Consider the following 22,401-nt stretch of genomic DNA (forward strand, 5'->3'; position numbering starts at 1 on the left):
CACTGTCTGTTCTGGGACAACACGCTAAGAGCCCAGCTCTGTGGTGCCACTGACATCCCAGGATCATGTTCCAGCCCCTCTCCATCTGCATGGTCACAGCTGCCAGGACGGAGTTTGGGGCCTGGCACAGTATAAGCAGGGTTCCTGGCTGTCCGGAGCCCACCCCACGGCAGGAGTGGCTCCGCTGGTGCCGGCTGTTTGGGCACAGATCCTCGTGTCTGGATGCTCTGCAGCCTCTGGCACAGCCGTGTCAGCACCTGGCCACTGTCACAGAAGGAAAACACATTCCCTTGCCTCCAGATGGAATTTCCTGTTTTGTTTTTTTATTAAAATGGTGCCCATTTGTTCCCATGCTGGCAGGCACTGCTGAACAGAGCCTTGCTCCCCTGGCTCTCTCACCTCATGCCCTCTTGGAGGGCAGATGGGCTGAGATCATCCTCTCCCTCCCTGGGCTTGTGCCCAGCCCAGCCTAGCACACTGTCCACTCTGTTCCATCCAGCCACCACTGGACACCCCAGCGTGTCCAGCCACAGGATGGACTTTCCTTCTCCCTCCTGCCCTGGCTGAGCGGCTTTTACTGCGATAGAGCCGCTAAATCCCCAGTTCCCAGGATGCCGGGAAGGCGAGAGAAGTCATGCGGCTCAAACCGCCCCAGCCCAGCCGAGAACTTGTTACACATTTACCCCACATTAATGAGGCGTCACCGGCTGCTCGGCCTTCGGACCGCGGGGATGTTCCACGGGCAGCCACCCGGCCCCACGGCAGCTATGGGGGTACCGTGGGGTGAGTCCCCCCAGAACGGGCACCATGGCAGCAGCCACATCCCCTTCCTCCCCCTCCAGCCCTGCTGGGCTGGGCTTTGCAGAAGCAGATGAGGAACTGGGACGGTGATGAGAGCCTTCACCCTGGCACTCCTCCAAGGCAGGAACAGGACCGAGCAGGCAGGAGCGTGTGCTTGGGGACATCGGGATGTACCGCGACTGCGATCGGGATTCCTAGGCTCGCTCGCACCTCTCTTCCCTTTCCAGCGCAGGCAGAGGGGGTGGCAGCACCCCAGAAAGCCCTGGGGTCCCGAGGGGCTGTTCCCAAGCGGCCAGCCAGGTCGTTGGGTGCAGAGGGAGGACACACGACACAGTTGCCTTTTGTTGGTGCCGGCCCCGGGAGCAGGGACCGGGGCTTTGCATCCCCTCCCTCCACCCCCGCCGCTGGCGGGACTGGCGCCCAGCACCGGGGATTTGGGGTTTAAAGAGCAGGCGGCAGCCAGAGCCCCAGCTTACCCGCCGGGCGAGGAGGCAGGCGAGCTCCGGCAGAGCCCACGCACCATAGCAGGTGAGAAGGTGGATTTGGGGCACCGGGCTGGCCCATTGAGGGGGGCCGTGGCGTTGGGGGACTGGGGCGGTGGAGGTCCCTGGGAAGCAGTGAGCTCCCTGCCTCCCTGCAGTGGGTACCGGGTGCCAGCGGGCTCGGACGTGGCCCTGAGAGGGAAATGAAGGCATCATTGGGCATGTACCACCTTCTTGCTCCTGTCACCCCACAGCTGAGCAGGAACCCCTCAGCCCTGTCCCAGCAGGGGTGGCAGGGGTGAGCACCACCATGCTGGGAAGTTTCCCAAGCAATGCTCCTTCCCTGGGCACTGGTTTATGGGAAGGGGGCTCACCTGGTGGCTTCCCACCTGCTGCTCCTTCCCAGTACTCACTGACTCGGTCAAGGCAGGGTTTGCCCTGGCTGGCACCTGGTGAGCTCCGAGGCAACTGGGAAAGGGGGTATCCTGAGGCTGGGCACGGGGCTGGGCAGGAGTGGGAGCTGGGCCAGCAGACAAGGCCCCATTGTGCCGGGGCCGCTGGCTCGGCCATCAATAGCCCCATTATGCTCGGCAGCGGCCCCCGCAGCCTTCCCAGCCGGCACAGCCCCCCGGGAGCACCGTGGGAGGCAATCTGAAGTGGCTGTTGTGTTGGGGGGCCAGGGTGAGAGGAGAAGGGTGAGAGAAGAGGGCAGGGTGCCGGGACTCCACCACTGCCTGTCTGGGTGCTCCCAGGTGCCACCAGCTTTGGGGGCAAGATGCCCAAGATACAAAGCAGGAAGGGTCAGGGGGAGCAGCTGGACACCCCTGTCCTCATTTCCCCACCCTCACCATCCCACCAGACATTGCCTGGGCCCAAGGTGGCCATGGCTGTACTGCTTTGCCCTGAGGCAGGGATGAGAAAGTGGGCAGTGAGGGGCTGACATCAGCCCTGGGTGTGGATGCAGCTGGGCCAGCAGGAGATGAATGGAACCGCGTACTTCCTGACAAGACACACCCTGGCTAAAATTACTGACCCCATGGCAGGGACACCAGCCTATTTTTAAAGCCCAAAGAGCTGGATGCCCAAAGAGTTGGTGTGGCTCAGGGCAGGGCCAAAAGGATATGGGCTGGACAGCAGGCAGAGGGGCTCAGCCAGCATCTCCTACTGCCCTCCTGCTGGCGTGGGGAGAGTCCTTGGATGGTGGCAGAAAGCCTGGGTGTCCTGCTCCCGCCCAATGAATGGTTTTGAGGAGCTTTGGTGGTTTTCAGTGCAAGGCACGTGGCCCCTCTGCGTGTCTCAGAACCTGGATGCTGGCAGACACGAAGCCAAGGGCAAATGGTCACCTTGAGTCAGGAGGATAGGATCCTATAAGATAAGGGTCCCTCCCTTTCCCTTTCCAAAAAGCCACTGTTCTGCACCTGGAGGATGGACATCCCCTTCTCCATCACTCTCCCAAAGGGCCACCATGTACCCCATGGCTTGGTCCCACAGAAGGGACACATGATGGCAGCACCCCACAGCTGCTCAGGCACTGAGATGCACACAGCACCTGCATCCCCTGGACAGCCCAGATCACTCCAGCACAGAGTAGGGACAATTAAAAAGGGATTAGCTGGGCTACACCAGCATGGCAGTGCCGGGAGCCGGTACCTAATCCCAGCAGGAATGCACTGGGGCCGCAGGGGTCCCTGGTGCTGGGGTCTCACCAGCGTGCTATGGTGGGGGGTGGGCATAGGGTCAGGGTGGGTGTATCTACAGATAGGGTATGAAACTAGAGCTGGTGTCCCTCTGGGACATTGCCATCATGCCGTGCCACAAGGATGCAGCCATCTCAGGCATGTTTACTTGCTGCCAGCCAAGCCCTCACACTGGCACACTTGGAATGCCATGGGCTCTGTCCCCTGCCCGGTATATCCTTCCCCGGTATATTCCTGTACCGGGAATGTGGCATCCACGCAAGGCCTGATGCCATCCCATGACCCAACATTCTGGATGCACCACAGATGGATTCCCACAGAAGTCCTAAAGTCACATCTTCAGTGCCATCACAAACCACCAACAGCTTTTCGGGGTGTCCAGACCCAGGGGATACTAGTTTGAGCAGCATACCCCTGTGCCCGGGTCATGGGTTTAGGCAGGGGTGAGGATGCCACACTCCTCCCCTGCTGACAGTTGGCAGTGTCACTGGCAGCACTGGCAAAGGCCACCCTGCTGCACAAACCCATCCCTTGGCTGGGGAGCAGTGCCGTGCCACACCCATGTGTCACAGGGATGCCTATGGCACCAGCTGTCATGACACAGCTCGCCTTGACCCTTGGGTTTTCCATGTCCTCAGCCATGATAGCTCCATCAGGGCAGAGGGAAGCTCTCTAGGCCCCAGGGACATGGGGGACCACCCAGTAGCACCCTTGGGGGAGTCACCCCACAGGTCCCCACAGAATCACAAGCGTTTCTTCTGGTGAGGTACCATTTCCGTTTGGGATGCGAGATTTGTATCCATCCTGAGGGCTAGCAGATGCCAGTCCTTCTGACATGCAGGGTATCCAGCAGCCGGTGGTGGGCACGCATTCCATGATGGCACGGATACATCCCACGCCCTGCTGGCTCAGCCCCAGCACAGGAGATGCAGGAGCTTTGCCCGTTGCCCGCTGCCTCTCCGCCCCGGAGCCCTGCGGAGGTGGAGAGGAGCCGCTTCCTACCGCTAACACCGCTGGGGGCTCGGGCGCTGCCGGCGGAGCTACAGATGCTTGCCGGAGCCGGAACCGCCGGGAGAGATTTGGCCGAGGCAGCGATCCCTGGGTGCGGATTTGCCAGCGGCAGGGACGGGATCAAAGAGCGAAAGCGCCAGCACCTGCTGGTGCCGTCGGCAGTGACACCCCCGCTCTGGCGGGGAGCCAGGCCACCGGTACCTGGCTGTGAAACCTCCCGCGGGCTGGCACAGGGTACGGGATGAGGGATGCTAGTGGCGGTGCCCATTCCAGATGGGAATCACCATCGTGCCGGCGCCCAGCGGCTCCGGTGCCTGCCAGGAGCGCCCCGTGGGGCAGGAAGGGGTGGCCGGCGGCCACGTGGCGCATCCCTCCCGCGCTGGTTTTTCCGGGATGGAAGCCCGGCCCTTCTGACGCCTGATGGTTTCTCCAGGCGGAGCCGCTGCCAGCAAGGTCCCCTCAGGGCTCCAGGGCTGGGGTGGTGGTGACGTCACCTGGTCACCTCGCCACACTTGCCGGGAGTGGCGGCAGTTGGAAAAGTCCCAACTGGGTGAAGGGAAACTAAGGCACGGTGCTGGCATAGCAGGGGAAGGTGCCCACTGGGCAGGGCTGGGCACGACATCCCTGTCCCCACCATCTCAGCGCCATCCAGGGACAGTAGGCACAGGGGCCATGCCCGTGTGGGGGCCACCCAGCGCAAAGTCCTGCTGGTGCCTGGACAAAGTCTTACAGCAGAGTAACCCCTGCAGTACCGGTGCCAGCTCCTCCTCTGCTGCCCCACCCGTCCCTTGGCTATCTCTGTCCTTGCTGCCCACAAAGCTGGGCTGGGCTGGATGCCACTCAGCAGTGTGGCGCAGCTAGGAGAGCAAGTGGTGGTGCTGGAACAGAGCCTGCCAGCGTGCCAGAGTACCAGGGCTGGCAGCACGAGGGTTACTGGCAGTAGGATAAAAGGGCATTTCCCGGGCACCCTGCCTGGCACAGCTTCTGCCTACTGCTGGCCTGCCTGCCCGGCTCTGGCTTCCTGCTGAAATCATTGCCTGCCTCTGCCAGCTGCCTGTCTGCACCTGCACCTGACCTGCCTGCAGCCGCTGCTGGCGCTCACTGCCAGCCCACCTGCGCTCGCTGCCTGCTGGCACCCACTGCCTGCACCTGCCCGCACCCGCTTCTACCCGCACCCCTTCCTCCCCGCTCGCCCTGCACCTGCCTGCACACTCTGCTGCCTGCAGCTCTTCCTCCCCACTCGTTCTGGACCTGCCTTCCCGGACTCCTGCACCCGCAGGTAGGACAGTGAGGAGCACGGGGAGAACAAGGCAGGTGTGGTCCCCAAGGCAGCTCGTGTTCCCCCCGCCCCGAGCCCTGCCCGCCGAGGCACGCGTGGCCCCGCTGCCGGCACCACTCGGCACTTGCTATTCTTGGCAGCGGCAGCTGGAAAATGGGAGGCAGCGGAGGAATTTTGTTTGCTCCGGGCTGGGCTCGGGCCAGACATCTGGGCTGCAGCTGAGCGGGGCGCGGGACCGGCCCCCCGTACCCCCGGTACGGCCCCGGCACCCTCCGGCACGGCCCCCACACCCGGACGGGCAAGTGCCTGTCCCGGCGAGGAGGGAGCCCCGCCACCACTCGTGTGCTGAGCCACACGTGCGCTGAGCTTGGCATCCTCAGCTCTGCCCCGGGGGCAGCGGGGTCACCGTGGGTGTCCCCGTGAGTGTCACCGCGAGCCACGGGGGTGGCAGCACGGGGGGTGTGTGAGTGGCCGTGGGTGTGTGTATGTGCGAGGGTGCCCGCGTGTCCGCTCGTGTGTTCGTACACACGTGTGCGTGTCCCTGTGCGCGCCCCCGCCCCTCCCCGCCCCGCCCCGCGGGGCCGCCCCGCTCCCTCCCGGCGGACGCGGCGGGCGGGGCCGGACCGAGCCGAGCCGAGCCGGGACACAGGTGGGTGTCGGGGGCCCGGCAGGGTGCGGGGGTGGCCGGGGAGTGTCCCGGGATGGGGTCTGTGCGCTGTCGTCGGGGGGGCTGCCCGTGCTGGTACCGGGGGGGCTCGCGGTGGGGTTCGTGTCCCCTCTGGCACCGGAGGGCTGGCGTCGGGGTTCGCCCGGGGAGTTTCGCGGGCTGGATCCGGATCTGCCAGGGTTGGCACCGAGGGTCTGTGGTGCTGCCGCTGCTGCCCGCCCGCCCCCCGGCCGGCTCCCCGTGCCAGCCGAACCAGAGCCACGCGGGTCCGCGCCCGGGGATCTGTCCCGGCCGCTCGGCAGCCGAGGGCAGGGGACAGCCCCCGTGCCCCGGCACGGCCCTGGCTGGCGGCAGCCGTCGGGGCTGCCAGAGCCCGGCGGGTCCCGCGCCTCATCCCGGCGCCTCTGTAAATGCCATTAGCGCCGACCGCCTTCGTGCCGGGACACCGGGCAGCCTTACCCGGCACTGCGCCCAGCCGGGCCCCGTGCGCTGCCCGCTGCCTGCCCCGGGCTCACCTCCACCGACCAGACTGGAGGGGCTGCCCTGCCCGCAGGAGCCCCTGTCCATGCCATGTACATGTGACCCTCCCAGCTCAGGGAGGGTAGTAGAGCCTGCGGTGATTGCACCGAGCCCCAGGGCTGTGGTGGGGCTTTGGTTGTCACCAGCGTCCTGGTGAGGCCCCAGTGGCTGTGCCACGGGTGAGACCCACAGGGGCTGATGACCGGCATAGCTCAGTTTGTGCCTTGCACAGGGCACTGCAGCACGGCCAGGGGGCAAGGTGGGATCTGTGTTCTGGCACAGTGCCCTGATAACCATCATCTCCCTCTCCCCAAGGGAGAGCGTGCTGCTGCCAGAGGAGGACTTCCCTACCTCGTGGTGGGCAACCATCAGTGTGGCAAACACACCAGCATGGGCCCCTCTGGGTATTGTGGGCACCTGTTTAGCCAGAGCCCCCCCAAAATCCTGCTCCCGTTAGCCTGGTGATACAAGAAAGGCCGGGAGCTAACGGTGGGGCTCTAGCAGTGGGGAAAACTGAGGCATATGACCCCATGACTACCATCATGGACAGCTTGCCCAGTGCTCAGGAGCCCACTGACTGCCCAGGGTGCCCTATTATATGGTTGTCACCACTTCGGTGTTTGCTCTGTCCTTGTCCCCATTCCTATAGGACAGCTCTGTGCTTGCAGGCAGGAATGGCAGAGCCCAGCACAATCCTGCTGGTGGGCTCAGACAGGCATGGGCAGGGCTGGATGCTGCTTGGCTGGGCTGCCTCTCTTTCCCCACAGGCAGGAGCAAGAGGGGTGTTTCCGAAGCCCATTATGTTTGAGGTTGGATTAATGGGGGCTTAAAAATAGGGAGGGATGTGCCTGGCTCACATCCCCTCCAACTGCTAGGTTGAGCCCAGTGGGGAATCCCCTCATGCCATGCCTGGAGTTGCCCTATGCCGATGCTCAGGGCTCTCCAGACACCGTTGGCAGTATCGGGGAGGGCTCGTGGTCTGGGGGCTGTGGGGAGGGGGCTGTAACCCGAGCTGAGGTCTTGTTTCTCTGCCCCAGCTGCGGCGCCACCAGCCAGACCCCGGCCATGAGCCACACGCTGCTCCTGCTCCTGCTTCTGCTGCGCAGCCTCGGCGCTGGCCGCCCCCCACCTGCTGCCACCCCCCGCCTCAAGCTGTCCTTCCCCGGTGAGCATGGGACACGGGCAGGGTGGGGGGCGTGGGTCAGGTGTGGGTGCACTGGTTACGGGTCAGCAGCACCCAGCATCATTCCGAGGGATGGGAGTATCCTGGGGGGCAGCATGGTGGGAGGGATGCAAAACCCCAGCACCGGCACATCCCCAACACTGCCGCCGCCCTCCCCACGGACTATCAGGTCTTGGTACTGGCTGCCATGTTCCTTACCTGATGCCAGCCCCTCCGGGGCCACCTGCCTGTCCTTGGGACCTCACTCCCAGCATGTGCTGGCTCAGGTGCCCCTATCCTGTGTGCACCATGGTGGCACTCCCTAGCCACAGCTGTGCCATACCTGTCGGGAATGTCGTGCCAGCTGGGGAGCTGAGCCCCGAGTGGCCGCTCCACGGGCTCCAGCACGGCGCAGGGGGCTTTGTCCAGCGGCAGGTCTCAGCAAGAGCTCTCCTCCCAGCCTGACAAAGGGCTGTTTGTTCCCGCCACGGTGGGATTAGCTCTGCGGGGCAGGGAATGGCCCCTTCTCCCCGGCTGCCGGGTGAGCGGTGCAGAGATGGGTGCCGAGGGGCACAGGAATCATTGCTGAGTGGTTTGGGGGTGAGTCTCAGGGGACACAGGGGTGGGTGTGGGGCTGGCATGGGGATGAATGCTGGACAGACAAGGGCCTGGTGAACCTAGTCAAGCCAGTGGGACAGGTTTGGGGGAGGGGATGGCATGGCAGGGGGCCGTGGCCTGACCCAGGCAGCCTCGGAGCGTGTCCCAGGCGGTGGAGATGGACAGGCAGTGGCGGGGCCGGGCTGAGCAGTGCCGGTGGGTCCCGGCAGAGCTGCGGGCTCGCCATGGGCTGCGCCTCTTCTCGCTGGAGCACTCCTGCTGCTACGAGGCCCTGCTGCTGGATGAGGAGCGCGGCCGTCTCTTTGTGGGCGCCCAGAACCACCTCCTGTCTTTGGCCCTGGATGACATCAGCCGGCGGGATAGGAAGGTAACAGGGCCGGGGGGACATGCTGGTGGGGCAGTGCCCATGCACCAAGTGCTGTGAGCATCCCCTTTTCCACTTGCAGATCTACTGGCCGGCTCCCGTGGAGTGGAGGGAAGAATGCAACTGGGCCGGCAAGGACATCACTGTGAGCGATGGGGCGTCTTGTGGGATGGCAGGACTATGCCAGGGCCCTGCCCCAGCACTACCTTATCCTTCATTCCCTCCATCCCCAGGCTGAGTGCATGAACTTTGTGAAGATCCTGCACCCCTACAACCGGACCCACCTGTATGCCTGTGGCACTGGTGCCTTCCACCCAGTCTGTGCCTTCGTCGAGGCTGGCCAGCATGCAGAAGTGAGCTTCCCCTGGCACCACCACAGCCCCCAGCTGCTGCCACCTGCCCATCTCCCATCCTTACCCCTCTCCAGGAGCCTGTTTTCAAGCTGGACCCGCGCCACACTGAGGATGGCAAGGGGAAGAGCCCGTATGACCCCCGGCATACAGCCGCCTCTGTCCTTGTGGGTAAGAGCATTCTGAGCCTGCTACTGGGTGCAGCGTGGCACAGGGGTGCCGGGGGGTCCCCTATAACGCTTCCCTCGGTGCCTGCCAGGCGAGGAGCTCTACTCTGGGGTGGCCACCGATCTGATGGGCCGTGACTTTACCATCTTCCGCAGCCTGGGCCGACGTCCCTCCATCCGCACGGAGCAGCATGACTCTCGCTGGCTCAATGGTCAGTGCTGGGGACTGGGAGGGTGGGGGGTGGGGGGTGAGGGGGACCACTGGCATCCTGGCACAGCAGTGCTGCTGCCTGGAGGTATCAGGGCAATGATTCCCTCAGGCTCAGATGTACATTGTCCTTCACTGCCTCCAGAGGATGATTTCAGGGGTTTCTGTGTCCCCACCAATGTCTGGAGGGAATCCCATCCTCACTCTGCCTCTGCTCTGCAGCTGGGCAGGGTTGGTTCTGCACCCTCCCCTGGGACCCCAACAGTCCCTGGGGAGCAGAGTTAGTGGAAGCACCACCCCTCTCTGTCCCCAGAGCCCAAGTTCGTGGCCGTTTTTTGGGTGCCAGAGAGTGAGGACCCCGACGATGACAAGATCTACTTCTTCTTCCGTGAGACGGCAGTTGAACGGCAGCAGGGGCTGGGCAAGACCAGCTTCGCCCGTATCGGCCAAATCTGCCGGGTGAGAGCATCCACGGGCAGGTGGGCTGGGGGTCGGGGTGCCCAGGGGTGCCACCTGCTGCTGCTGCTGACACCGGTGTCCTCCTTTCCCTGGCAGAATGACATGGGCGGGCAGCGCAGCCTGGTGAACAAGTGGACGACATTCCTGAAGGCTCGGCTCGTCTGCGCCGTGCCAGGCCCTGACGGGGCAGACACCCACTTTGATGAGCTCCGTGAGTAAACGGGGATGCGACCCCACCAGTGTAGCTGTGGGCAACACTGGCGGCACTGACGCCTTCCGTGCTTGCAGGGGATGTTTTCCTGTTGCAGACAAGAGACAAACGCAACCCTCTGGTCTATGCCATCTTCTCCACTTCCAGGTCAAGCCCCCTCCCCAGTGCCCTGCACATACCCAGTGGTGCCCCCCTTGCCTCCTCACATCTTTGCCCTCTCTCTCCCACCAGCTCTGTTTTCCAAGGCTCAGCTGTCTGTGTCTACACCATGGCTGACATCCGCCGGGCTTTCCTGGGCCCCTTTGCACACAAGGAAGGTCCCAACTACCAGTGGGTGTCATACCAGGGGCGTGTGCCGTACCCCCGCCCAGGCATGGTACGTAGTGTGGGGCTGTCCTGGCTGGTGCCACCAGTGGGATGCTACTGCCTGGGGTTGGGGCAGTGGGGTGTGAGACCCTGCTTAGCCACTGCTGTTTCCCTGCAGTGCCCCAGCAAAACCTTCGGCACCTTCGGCTCCACCAAGGACTTCCCAGATGAGGTGATCCAGTTTGCCCGTCACCACCCGCTGATGTATAACCCTGTCTTGCCCCATGGCCAGCGTCCCCTCTTCCTGCAAACCACCGTGCCCTACACTTTCACCCGCATCGCTGTGGACCGTGTCACCGCTGCTGATGGCCAGTACGATGTCCTCTTCATTGGCACAGGCATGTAGTGACCCCACGGATGGGGCAGTGAGGGAAAGCAGGGGGATGCTGGGGCTGGGACCTGTGGCCTCACCCCTTCCTGCCTGCAGATGTGGGCACAGTGCTGAAGGTGGTCTCAGTGCCCAAGGAGAACTGGCACCGCATGGAGCCGCTGCTGCTGGAGGAGCTGCAGGTGTTCCAGGTGAGGGTCAGGGTTCTGCATCCCACCAGTCAGACTTCCCAGCAGCACCCCCATGTGCTGTCCATGCTCTGGGTTGTGCCAGGGCACTCCAGCTGCCAGGCTGTGGAGCCAGGAGGCTGCATACCAGGGTTCCCCCATGTGCCTTTAACTCCTGCCCATGCTCTGCCCACAGGATGCCTCCCCCATCACCAGCCTGCAGCTCTCCTCCAAGCGGGTAAGGGGGGGATCTCTGGGCATTCCCATGTCCACCGTGGCTCTGCCTAGCCCTGTGCCACAGCACGGGAGTGCTCAGCTCTGCTCTTTCCCCAGCATCAGCTCTATGCTGGCTCAGCCACAGCGCTGGCCCAGCTGCCCCTGCACCGCTGCGGAGCCTACGGCAAAGCCTGTGCCGAGTGCTGCCTGGCCCGGGACCCATACTGCGCCTGGGATGGCAACACCTGCACCCGCTACGTGCCCAACACCAAGAGGTAGGTGCCGTGCCAGGGTGCAGTGCTGGGGCAGGCAGCCTGCCCCGAGGCCATGGTGAGGAGCACAGATGACGCTGCTGCAGCCCCTGCTTCTCCCTCACCTTCCCTCAGGCGTTTCCGCCGGCAGGACGTCCGCAATGGGGACCCCAACGTGCTTTGCTCTGAAGGTGAGCTGGGACTCAGCTAGAGTCTGGGGGCCAACCCTGCCATGGTGGGGGGCTGAAAGCCAGGCTGTGTCCCGCAGATCCCAGGCGGGACACCGTCCCCCAGAAGCAACTCTACGGGGTGGAGGGAAGCACCGTCTTTCTGGAGTGCATCCCCAAATCCCTGCAAGCCCACATCCTCTGGACACACCAGCGCACCCCGAATGATCCCCAGCGTGAGGTAGGCTCTCCCTGGGCAGGTAGTGCCGGTGGGACTGTGCCGTGCCATGCCGAGCTGACCGCCCATCCCCACGGCTGCTGCAGGTGCGGATGGACGAGCGGGTGGTGCGGACGGAGCGGGGTGTCCTGCTGCGCAGCGTGCAGCGCGCCGACGCCGGCCTCTACCTCTGCCACGCCACCGAGCACGGCTTCACCCAGCCCCTGCTGCGGCTCTCCCTCGAGGTGATCGGCGCCTGGCAGGCCACGGGCGTGGCATCTGCCGGAGACCCCCAGCTCGCCGCCGGCATCCCCGGCCGCAAGGTCTGGTACCGGGACTTCCTCCAGCTGGTGGAGCGCCCGCCGCTGGCAGCCACGGACAAGGTCTGCCAGAGGCTGTGGAGCCGGGGAAGATCCCCTGCACCGCCCCGCGCTCCCGCCGGGCCCCCCGGCCGCGGGCAGGGCGAGGAGGCGCGCAGAGCCCGCCGGCGGCGCACCCACGAGGGGCCGCGGGCCGAGCGGGGCCCCCGCAGCGCATCCCCCTGGTGACCCGGGGGTCGGCCCCGGGCGCCGGGCTCTGCCTAGGAGCGGGGCCGCAGGTGGGGCACAGCCTCGGCCGCTCTGCCGGCAGCACTGCGGGGGCACTGGCGGGGGGCTGAGGCTCCGGGGCCGCAGGAGGGCAGCCGGGCTGAGCAGCCCCCCGAGGGGCTGCCGACTGCCCTTGCCACCGGCTCCAACACCGGTGGGGACCCAGCCGGCTGCCGGCATCGCAGAGTCACCGAAATATTTATTAACGACTGTTACGATGAATGTAAACCTGCAGGGCCAGGCAGTGCCCCCACCCCAGCGTGGCACTGCGGGAGGACGGCACGGCAGGGTCACTCTCGGGTCCCAAAAGGGCTACAGGCAGGAGTGGGAGCACGGAGGGGCAGGACAGGCACTGGTGGGACCAGGGGCCCAGCAGGAGGAGGGGGGCACAAAGGGGCACAAAGGGGTGGGAGCATAAAGATGGCACCCACCGCCCTGGGTGTAGAAAAGTGGCACAGGGGACCTTGTACTAATTGAGCACAATAAAGCAGATTCAGCCACCCAAGGTCGTGCATCTGATCCAAAGCCCCAGGAAGCACTCGGGGGGAAGCCCGGTGCCACACCACACTGGCATCCCAAGCCTAGAGGGGTGGGATGTTCAGCAACACTAGAGGGCTGAGGGGAGACAAGACTTGCAGGGACATTGCCAAGGTTGATGGGTTTCCCCCAGGCTTCCAGCTCCCCGTGCTTTCAGCTCCACTTTGATTTCTGGAAGATGAAAACCAAACTTCCCCAGTGGCAACAGGCAGCAGTTGAGGCAGTGACCGAAGGTGACCTTGGAGTCTGCTGCCTCCTGCTGTCTCCGCTGGCATCAGGACCCTTGGTGGCACTGGCCACATCCCACGGCCTCTCGTGACACCATGCTACCAGCACAAACCATGTCCCACCACTTGCTGCACCCCAGCCTGGACACTTGAGCCCCCAGCACAAGCAGAGGCAGGCAGTGGTGTAGGCAGGAGCAGGCAGAGAAAGGAGCTGTTTTTTTCTCCTGAGGTCCAGCTGGCAGCAGGCTGGCATCCCTGACCCCACCAAGCACCCTGGGCTCAAGGAGCACTACTTCACTGCACCTCTATGTCCCTGTGCCATCCCAGCAGCTTGTGGCATTGAGGTCCCCCCTCATTCCAAAGGCTTGGTGACCCAAACTCCTTTGACCACCCCACGTGACACCTGTCGCTGTCCCCAACAAAGCAAGCAGCACAAGGATCTACAACGTATTTATTTCCAGCATGACAGGAGGGCACACAGGGGCATGGGCTGGTGCTGAGGGAAATGCTCAGGAGTGCAAGCAGGCAGGGAACTAGGGGAGCTGGGGGTCTGCACCCCCCCGGAGCCGCAGGAGCATGAAGATGGTGCTCATGGGCTTGATGTCGTAGTGCGCCAGCGTGTGCTGGTCCTCCAGCTCCCTGGAGCCGTAGGTCAGGCGCTGCTCTTTGGCAGAAGGCCCTTGCCGGGCCTGGATCTGCTCCTTCAGCTGTCGGACCGTGTCAGTGGGCAGCACCGTGTAGGTAGTGGTTCGATTCTTATCATCCTTGACCAAGACCTGCATCTTCTGGGGCTCAGTCTGCAGCAGCACCAGCGTGGTGTTGTAGAAGATGCCGTGTGTGGCCAGGGTATCGCAGTCCTGTAGGATGATGCTGCTTCTGCCTGACTCCTGCTGTGCCAGCCGCTGTGTGTATGTCGGGATGCCCCAATTCTGCTGGATCATCTCCTTCAGCTGCCTGATGGTGGTATAGGGGCTGACACACCTTGTCAGTTTGATGCCTGACAGCTGCACCACCTCGATGGTCACGGGCCGGGCTGGCTGCAGAGACAGGAGAGCGAATGGGCAAAGACAGCAGGGGTAGGGCTGGGGGAGTGTGATGCTCACAGGCTCAGGCAGCCTTACCTGCACATTCCAGGGCTGGACATTTGCAAGGCAGGGCAGTGAGTAGCAGTAGCTGGCAGCTGCCTCTGCCATCACGTCCCAGTTCTTGTCTTGGCCCAGGATCCCCGTGGGGTCAGCAGGGTCCAGGATGACAGGGCTGCAAGCACAGAGTGGGCATTGCTGTCAGTCCCTGGCAGTACCAGGGGGCCAGCAGGGACTACCCTACTGGGCACGGTCCTCACCGGGATCTGCGTAGCAACCCCTTGACATGGGCACCAATCTCTCTGTGCTGGAGCGAGTAGTACTTCTCCCAGTAGATGCAGATCTCCCGGTGCCGGCACAGCAGTTCCAGCACCGTGCGGAAGCCCTGAGCTGTGTCAAAGTAGTCACAGGATTCTGTGCCTTCCTCCCAGGCATAGATGGTCAGCAGCTCCAGGGCATATTTAGGGGGCAGGTCCACATTGGGGTACTGTGGATTCAGCAGCTGGAGAGAAGACAGAGATGGGGGTGAGAGCTGGCTGGGATGGGTGTCTATTGGGAACTGGGAAAGCTGGGCAGCCCCTCACCTCCTTATACCAGTGCTTGACCAGGCGCAGGAGGTTCTTCAGCTTGGCAGGGCAACGTTTCACAAACATCTTCTGCAGCTCAGTGAAGCAGGGGGAAAACTCCCCGGGGTGTCTGGAGGCATACAGGAGCCTCACATACACTTCTGGATTTGGTGGGGCATCCTGGGTCACCTGCCCTGTGGAGTGAAAAGGAGGGTGAGAGCCATCCCATCACTGACACCACTGCCTGTTCCTGTGCCAGCCTGCAGCCCTTACCCAAAGCATCATAGGCAGGCAGGATATCCATATCAGTGGACTCTTCCTCTGTCTCCTTGGAGGACAGAGTAAGGCTGAGGGAGCGCGGCATGTTGTCAGGACCCTTGTACCTGGGCTCACTGATGAACACATCAAACCTCAAGCTCTCCCTGCAGGCCTTCAGCCTTTCCTTGATCAAATCCAGGATATCCTTTCGGTTCATTTTCTGATCCTCATAGCTGAGGAAGCAGCTGAGGAAGAGCACCACATCAGCATCAGAGTTTTTCTTCAGAGCTGTACCCTTTCCTGTTGATCCACCCTGCAGAGAGAGACCCTGCCTGCTCAGCACCACTTGGTTGCCACCACTCCTGTAGCTGCCAAGGGAAACTGAGGCAGGGCAGGAGATGGAGCATGGGACAGTGTAAAGGGTGGCAGCAGGGGTGGCAGCTGGCCCCCAAGCCAGGCAGCACTCACCTTGACGGTCTTTTGGACGCGGATTTTACCCCCAAAGCAGGTCGTCTTCAGGAATTCACATATTCGCCCCACTGTGTCCTTCACCTGCTTGGAGAAAGCTGTGCTGGGCTGCAGGGTGTCCATGATCCAGCTATCCAGGTTCTTGGTGGTTACTGTTCTCAGTCCATCCCCGGATAGCACCTGGCTCCATTCCATGCTGACAGGTGTGTCTCTTCCTTTTCTGACTTGCTGCTTCCTACGTCTATCCCTGCCTGCAGCTCCCTCCTCCCACAGCCTGCTCCCGTCTGCAGCAGCTTTTAAACCTTCCCGGGCCACCGCCCCGATGCGTCACCGCTGGGAACTTAAGGTGGTTCCAGGTGGTTCCCACGAGATCCCCCGGGTGTCTCTGGTGCCACCACTGCGGGGGCTGGGAGGGGGCAGGAGTGGCTGCGCGTCACCCTGGCATCCAGCTGGGGTGGTGGTGGCAGACAGGCAGCTGGCCAGGCTCTGGGGTGCTGTGGGACCTCATGGCCCCGGTGCTTTCGGTGACACAGGGTCTCTCGCTGGTGCCCAGCCGGACAAAGGCAGAGCCCCACCGCAGGCACCAGTCCCCTGCTGGGGGCTCAAGTGTCCGGGCTGGGGCACAGGCGGTGCTGGGACACCTGGGACATGCTGTGCCATGGTGTCATCACGGGCAATGGGATGTGGCCAGTGCCACCAACTACCTTGGTGTCACCACGGGCAATGGGATGAGGCTGTCACCAGTGTCAGCAGATGCCCTGGCATCACTGTAGGCAGTGAGATGCAGACATAACCAGTTTCACCGTGGGTCCTGGTGTCAACACCGTCAGTGGGACACAGCTGATGCCAGCCCAGCATCACCTGGGAGGCTGGTGCCCTCCCTTGCCGTGCGATGCAGCCGGTGCCAGCATCACCAGAGCCCTCGGTGCCCCTTGCTCCCGGGAGCAGGAGGCAGCGGGTAGGATCCGTAGCGTGTTGAGGTCCGTGCTACCTTAAGATGGGAAAATGAGAGTTTCAGTTTCTGTTTCGGACGCAAGTTCAGTTTCTGGCTCTGCCGAGCTGGAAACGAAACTGCAAAGGATCGATCCCGCGACTGCTCTCCTGGCCCAAATAAAGTGGGAAGAGCCAAATAACAGAAACTCACACTCGGGAACAGGAGGTTCGGGAGCAGGGCCAGGAGGATGGGCTGGGGCTGTGGGCAGAAGGGGAGTGTGCTCCTGGGAGCAGGGGCTGGCAAGAATGGGAAGAGGAAGAGGATAGGGAATAGGGACAGGAGGAAAAAGGGGCAGGAGACAGGCAGGGGCTGGGGAGAGGGAGGAAGAGAGGGAGGGACAGGGATAGGGACAAGGATGGGGCAGGCAAAGATCAGCAGCAGGGGCAGGGATACGAGTAGGAGTGAGATAGGGTCCATTTGGGGTCAGGGACAGAGATACAGACTGGGCAGAGGAGACATGGTCAGGGACAGGGATATAGTCAGGAGCAGGGACAAGGACAGGAGTAGAGATAGTGGATATTAGGGAAAAGTTTTTTATGGAAAGGGTGATAAAGTACTGGAATCATCTGCCTGGGGAGGTGGTGGAGTTAGGGTTAGGTTAAACACATCCCTGGATGTGTTTAAGAAAAGACTGGATGTGGCACTCAGTGCCATGGTTTAGCTGAGGTGTTAGGGCATGGGTTGGACTCGATGATCTTAGACATCTCTTTCAACCCAGTGATTTTGTGATTGTCAGCAGCAGCAGCAAATGGCCAGGTCAAGGATGCAGGCAGGAGCAGGGGTGGGTAGGTGTCCCCTTGGTGCTGGGTGACAACAAGGCAGGGGTACAGGCAGAGCCAGGGATATTAGGAGAGGCAGGGAGAGGAGCAGCACTGGGGACAGGGTTAGAGGCAGGGGCAGAGCTGTAGGCAGGGACAGGTGTCATGAGCATTTCACACCTGGCCGGTGCAGCCTGAGGAGCAAGACCAGGACACAAAGATGAGCATGACAAGAGACATTCTTTATTCACACCTGGGGGTTGTCCCAGCCAAATCGAGGCATATGTGGTTCACATGTGGCTCTTGTACCGTTCAAGTGTCAGGGTACAGGAAGGCTCCACCAATTCCCTGCTGTCCCCATGGCTTTGTAAAGCCAGTGCAATTATTTTGCTTTGGCATCCTTCTCTCCTCGTTCTGGAGTCGGTTTCACTGCCTCAAGGGGTACTTATCTGTGAGGCCAGATGATAGGAGGGTCTCAGGGAGGTGTTGGAGGGCCCAGGCTGCAGGCCTTATCTGCCTGCCTCCCCAACCACAGCTATGCAGTGTACAGTGTAACAGGGATAGATCTTAGTAAAGGCCAAATAATTTAATACTAGAAAGGCTAGTTGGTACTTTACTTAGGGAATGAGATTTTCCTAATGAGATGCAGGCAGGGGCAGGGACAGAAGAAGGGATATGGGCAGGGATAGTGAGTGGCCAGGGATGAAGATGGAGCCAGGAAACAGACAGGGGCAGGGAGAGGGGCAGGGATATGCAGAAAATCACATTAGGAAAAGCCAGTATCCATAAATGAGACAGAGGAGTCCTGCAACTTTATTCAAACAAAGGAAGAGACTCCACTGGTCCATACCTCCATAGAGTTTCTCTCCCGACTTTTGGACGACGCAGCCTCCTTTTATCCTAACTCCTGGCCACACGTTGCCCTCTTCCTTTCCCCATTGCCTGAGGTACTAGGAAGGTACAGCCTTCCCGAACCGCCTATCACATGTTCTGCCCTTCAACATGTCATTTTCCCCTGAAGTTCAGAAGTTCAGGCTATCTGAGTTCTGCAATAGACTTTGTGCCCACTCATTTGTCTATTGCCTTAAAGTTCAGGAATTCAAACTGTAGTCAAAATGTCTGGGCTCTGTACCAAACATGTGTGGTTTGAGGTTAGTAGAGACATTAAAGACTCATTTCAAAGACATGAACCCTCATTTCTCCTAAAGACCCTCACCCGTCGAATTGTTTGTAAATACATCAGTACACATCTTTCCTATCAGGGATGAAGATAGCGTCAGGACAGGGAGAGAGGCAGAGATACGGGCAGGGATACTGAGGGACCGGGGGTGAAAATAGCGCCTGGATAAGGAGAAGTGCAGAGAGAGGGTCAGAGAAACGGGCAGGGAGACCGGCAAGAAAAGGGACGGGGACAGGGACGGGGACAGGGACTCAGGCGAGTCCCACGGCGCATGCGCAGAGTGCGGGGGCGCTCTCGGGGGCGCACCAGGGGAGGGGCGGGGCTCCCGGAGGGGCGGGGCGCGGGGTGCGCGCGCGCCGGCCATGCCGCGCTCCCGCCGCGCCGCGCGCCGTGAGTGGGGGGTGCCCGGGTGAGGGGAGCGGGGGCCGGGACCGCGCGTGCCATGGCCGGGCTGGCAGCGCCGGGCTCACACGAGTCTGCTCCGCACCCTCGCAGGCGGCACCGGCAGCGCCCGGGCGAGCTCGCCCTGCAGCGAGGAGGAGGCCGGCAGCGAGGTGCTGAGCCACTGCAGCAGTGCCAGCGAGAGCGCCAGCCCCGCCGACGAGGGACCAGGTGAGCCACGCGGACCCCACGGTGACCCCCACGTGGGTCGCCGTGTTCCCCGCCCTCGGGCTCCCCGGCTTCACGTGGTGCCGCCCGGGCAGGGAGCGAGGCGGCGAGTGAGCAAGGCCAGGAGGAGGAGGTAGAGGACAGGCTGAAAGAGCACATGGACAACCTCCAGGACAAGAGGTGAGGAGCGGCTGTCACCCCCGCGGGCGCTCCGGGCACGCTGCCCGCCCCTGCCAGCCAGGGGCAGGGACGTGCCCCGTCCCGGGATACCCCGGCCCGTGACGTCCCACGGTCTCTCGCAGCGCCAAGGTGCGGCAGGCGGCACTGCGGAGCCTGCGCCTGGCCCTGGCCTCCAAAACCCTGTCCGAGTTCCTGCTGGAGCGCCGCCTCACGCTCACCGACTCCCTGGAGAAGTGTCTCAAGAAAGGTCAGGGTGCAGGCGGGCCGGGGGCGGCGGGGCCGGTGACCCGTGTCTGAGGGAGGTCTTTCGTGCTGCCCACAGGTAAAGGGGAGGAACAGGCGCTGGCGGGCACCGTCCTCACCCTCCTCTGCCTCCAGATGGGCTCTGGCCCGGAGGGAGAAGAGGTGTTCCACAGCCTGAAGTCCCTGCTCGTCAGCGTCCTGACAGACAGCACAGCCAGCCCCAGCGCCCGGCAGAGCGTAAGGCCTGGCGCCTTTCCTCCTGGGGACACCTCCATAGTGGGGAGAGCCTGGGCAATGCCTTTGGGAGCCCCTGCAGTCCCGGGAGGGTGGCAGGATTGGGTGCTATGGAGTGTGGTTGGGCAAAGCAGGGGCACCCCAACGTGGCTGCCCCTTGGCTGGGTGCTGGATCAGGCCCAGCATGATCCAGCCAGGCTGATCTGACTGCATTTCCCTCACTTCCCTTGCCAGTGTGCCACGGCCCTGGGCATGTGCTGCTACATTGCTGCTGCTGACCTCGAGGTAACTGCTCCTGGGTGTCATCCGTACCCCCTGCAAGAGGGCACCCAGGGGCTGCCATGCCACCTGCCCTTAGCCCACAGTTCCAGGGCAGCCTGGAGCTGAGCTGGAGTAGGGGTACAGGGACATCAGTGACAGCCCAGGCCCCTTCCCTGAGCAGCCTGGAGCTGAACTGGGGGGAGGCCTGTGTTGCAGAGATGTGGTGTTGTGCATAGAGTAGCCTCTCCTGCTCCAGGGAGCTCCTGGCACCCCTTGGCATGGTGGGTCCCTTTGGTCCCCTCTGCACAGTTCACTGTGGCATCTTCATTGCAGCTCTGGTCTGACTGCCAAATTTCTCTCCTCCAGGACCTGGTATCATGCCTGTCCTGCTTGGAGGGCATCTTCAGCCCTACCAGCACAGGCGAAGGGGGCTCAGCACCTGCCCAGCACGGGCCTCTGCACTGCAGTGCGCTCCAGTCATGGTCCCTGCTCCTCACCATCTGCCCCCCCTCCCACCTCAGGAGCATTTTGGACAAGTGAGTGGGGTGTGGAGTGAGTGGAGGCTGGTGTGGGGCAGCCAGCTGCAGAGCAGGGAGCCCCTAGGGCAGTGCTTGGCCTCCCTGACTGCCCTCTTGCCTCCCTGTCCCAGTCGCTGGCTGCAGCTGCCACCACTGCTGACCAGCAGCAGCGTTGCCCTGCGCATCCTGGCTGGGGAAACCATTGCGCTGCTCTTTGAGCTGGCCCAGGACCTGGAGGTAAGGCATGTGGGTGGGCAATAACCAGGCAGCAGGGAGGGAGCTGCTGTGACACCCTGCCCAAGCCCCAGCCAAGCTGGCATTGACCGGTGTCACCAACAGGTGCCCAAGCAGAGGGGCTGGTCCCAGTGATCCCACAGCCCTGTTCTGGCCATGGCAGTGGGCAGTGCCTGGAGCTCATCCTTCTAAACCCCTTGCTTTTTGGCAGGAGGACTTGTGCCACCAAGATACAGAGTTCCTGTGTACCCAGCTCAAGGTCCTGGCTACTGAGAGCAACAAGTACCGAGCCAAGACAGACCGACGGAGGCAGCGATCCATTTTCCGGGACATCCTGCGTTTCATTGAGGTACCAGAGCCTGGTGATGCCCTGCCCTGCCACTGTGTGGCTGCTTCCCAGCTGCCCAATGATTCCTCTCTGGAGAGCCAGGGGACACACTGGACTGCTGCCCAGGTTATCGCTGATGCCCCTCTCTTTGCTCAGAGTGGGGAGTACCAGGAGGAGACCATCCGATTTGGCCTGGAGTGCATGTACCTGGACAGCTGGGCACGCCAGCGCACCTACCAAGCCTTTAAGGAGGTGCTGGGCTCTGGCATCTGCCACCACCTCCAGGTAGGGGCTGGGCAGGTGCACCAGGGACTGCTGGGCTGGTGCTGCTGGGTGTTGACAGAGCCCTGCTTTCACAGAACAATGAGCTGCTACGGGAGATCTTTGGCCTCGGGCCCCCCTTGGTGTTGGACGCGGCTGCTCTGAAAGCCAGCAAGGTCTCCCGCTTTGAGAAGGTGAGTGCCACCTCCCAGATTTGTGCCCTCAGTCCCCTCCTCTGTCACTGTGGGCTCCAGCTGAGTGCCTGAGTATGGTGGGCACTGCTGGGGAGGTGGGCAGAGGGGCATCCCTAACTTACCTCTCCTCCCCTCTCCTTCCAGCATCTCTACAACTCAGCTGCCTTCAAAGCCCGCACGAAAGCCCGGAGCCGCGTGCGGGACAAACGGGCAGATGTGCTGTGATGGGCAGAGGGGGGCAGAGCCCCCAGCCCACCTGGACTGCAGACCCAGCACTGTGAGGGGAAAGTGCCCCCAGCCCTCGGGCTTTTATTCATGTACAGCAGAGTATTTAATGTCTGGAGCTGCCCCAAGGGGTGGCTGCCCCCTCTTTTATTTTTTTAACCAAAAAAATAGGAAGGATAAAAGAAGAGCAGAGGGAGGTGGTGTCGTGCTGCCGTGTGCCTGCTCTGTGGCTGGGGATCCATGTGGCACAGTGGGAGGGGGTCTCATCCAGGTTCCTGCAGCCCTTTTCAGTGGCAGGGCTCATGTACACCCTCCCCAGTCCTGCAGGGGCACCAGGGTGGCCTGGCACAGCCTGAAGTGTGGGTGGGAGGGTAAAGCTGTGCAGGGCTGTGGAGCAGCTGGTCCTAGTGTCTGTGCCTGTGGCAGGAGCATTCTCCCTGCCCTGCTGTGCTGGGTATAGCCCCTGCCTCCCCAGCCAGGCTGGCATCAGCAATGGTGGCAGAGCGGTGTGGAGTGGTGAGCTCTGCCCAGCCCTGCCAGCTGCCCACCCTCAGTCCTTTTCCAGCCAAATGCTTTATATGAAATAGTAATATTGTGGGAAATTAATTATGGGGGGGGTGGGGCACTGCCCAGGCAGGCATGGGGCCATGCCGGTTGGCAGTGCCTGCCTGGGAATGTATCTATCATGGTGATTTTCTAAGACTTTGATTGTAAGAGGTAATTAAAAGGCTAATTGAAGTATGCCTTCTG

At 62.4% G+C, this 22,401-nt stretch overlaps 3 protein-coding genes across 4 annotated transcripts; 2 read left to right on the plus strand and 1 right to left on the minus strand.

Annotated features, from left to right (window-relative positions):
• Positions 1-739: 739 nt before the first annotated feature.
• SEMA3B (semaphorin 3B) lies at positions 740-12,703 on the plus strand. Of its 2 annotated transcripts, none has more exons than XM_088061805.1 (18): positions 740-1,329; positions 7,494-7,621; positions 8,446-8,603; positions 8,683-8,745; positions 8,834-8,953; positions 9,028-9,121; positions 9,210-9,329; positions 9,639-9,784; positions 9,881-9,995; positions 10,073-10,142; positions 10,227-10,371; positions 10,480-10,699; positions 10,789-10,880; positions 11,053-11,094; positions 11,190-11,347; positions 11,459-11,514; positions 11,592-11,731; positions 11,815-12,702. In XM_088061805.1, exons 2-18 carry the CDS (start codon positions 7,522-7,524, stop codon positions 12,253-12,255), a joined length of 2,280 nt encoding a protein of 759 aa, XP_087917931.1. In that variant the 5' UTR covers positions 740-1,329; positions 7,494-7,521; the 3' UTR covers positions 12,256-12,702. The 2 variants fall into 2 exon arrangements, with proteins under 2 accessions (XP_087917931.1, XP_087917932.1); XM_088061806.1 differs by lacking the exon at positions 740-1,329 and adding an exon at positions 5,037-5,270 and having other exon boundaries at positions 11,815-12,703.
• Positions 12,704-13,493: 790 nt separating this feature from the next.
• On the minus strand, positions 13,494-15,688 carry LOC102099265 (2'-5'-oligoadenylate synthase 1-like). The gene is made up of 6 exons (XM_014251511.2): positions 15,433-15,688; positions 14,980-15,277; positions 14,725-14,900; positions 14,401-14,642; positions 14,180-14,315; positions 13,494-14,095 (listed from the first exon to the last, which is right to left on the minus strand). The coding sequence occupies exons 1-6, from the start codon at positions 15,625-15,627 to the stop codon at positions 13,592-13,594; spliced, it is 1,551 nt and encodes a 516-aa protein (XP_014106986.2). The 5' UTR covers positions 15,628-15,688; the 3' UTR covers positions 13,494-13,591.
• A 3,038-nt stretch (positions 15,689-18,726) lies between these two features.
• IFRD2 (interferon related developmental regulator 2) lies at positions 18,727-22,392 on the plus strand. The gene is made up of 12 exons (XM_005522273.3): positions 18,727-18,754; positions 18,860-18,976; positions 19,069-19,153; positions 19,276-19,400; positions 19,476-19,633; positions 19,865-19,915; positions 20,258-20,427; positions 20,541-20,646; positions 20,855-20,992; positions 21,128-21,256; positions 21,331-21,426; positions 21,571-22,392. The coding sequence occupies exons 1-12, from the start codon at positions 18,727-18,729 to the stop codon at positions 21,649-21,651; spliced, it is 1,284 nt and encodes a 427-aa protein (XP_005522330.1). The 3' UTR covers positions 21,652-22,392.
• The last annotated feature ends 9 nt before the right edge of the window (positions 22,393-22,401 follow it).

Source organism: Pseudopodoces humilis, chromosome 13 (assembly GCF_049639895.1).
Source record: "Pseudopodoces humilis isolate 2021_Gansu_Grassland_sample_001 chromosome 13, ASM4963989v1, whole genome shotgun sequence".
Classification (NCBI taxonomy): domain Eukaryota; kingdom Metazoa; phylum Chordata; class Aves; order Passeriformes; family Paridae; genus Pseudopodoces; species Pseudopodoces humilis.

Bases quoted from the DNA above. Each gene is read 5' to 3' on its own strand.
- SEMA3B (XM_088061805.1), top strand. From the start codon at position 7,522: ATGAGCCACACGCTGCTCCTGCTCCTGCTTCTGCTGCGCAGCCTCGGC. The intron at 10,143-10,226 runs GTCAAGCCCCCT...CTCTCCCACCAG, and splicing joins GCCATCTTCTCCACTTCCAG to CTCTGTTTTCCAAGGCTCAG. The intron at 11,515-11,591 runs GTGAGCTGGGAC...TGTGTCCCGCAG, and splicing joins CAACGTGCTTTGCTCTGAAG to ATCCCAGGCGGGACACCGTC.
- LOC102099265 (XM_014251511.2), bottom strand. From the start codon at position 15,627: ATGGAATGGAGCCAGGTGCTATCCGGGGATGGACTGAGAACAGTAACC. The intron at 14,643-14,724 runs GTGAGGGGCTGC...TCTTCTCTCCAG, and splicing joins TCAAGCACTGGTATAAGGAG to CTGCTGAATCCACAGTACCC. The intron at 14,096-14,179 runs GTAAGGCTGCCT...CTGTCTCTGCAG, and splicing joins TCCAGCCCTGGAATGTGCAG to CCAGCCCGGCCCGTGACCAT.
- IFRD2 (XM_005522273.3), top strand. From the start codon at position 18,727: ATGCCGCGCTCCCGCCGCGCCGCGCGCC. The intron at 19,916-20,257 runs GTAACTGCTCCT...TCTCTCCTCCAG, and splicing joins TTGCTGCTGCTGACCTCGAG to GACCTGGTATCATGCCTGTC. The intron at 20,647-20,854 runs GTAAGGCATGTG...GCTTTTTGGCAG, and splicing joins AGCTGGCCCAGGACCTGGAG to GAGGACTTGTGCCACCAAGA.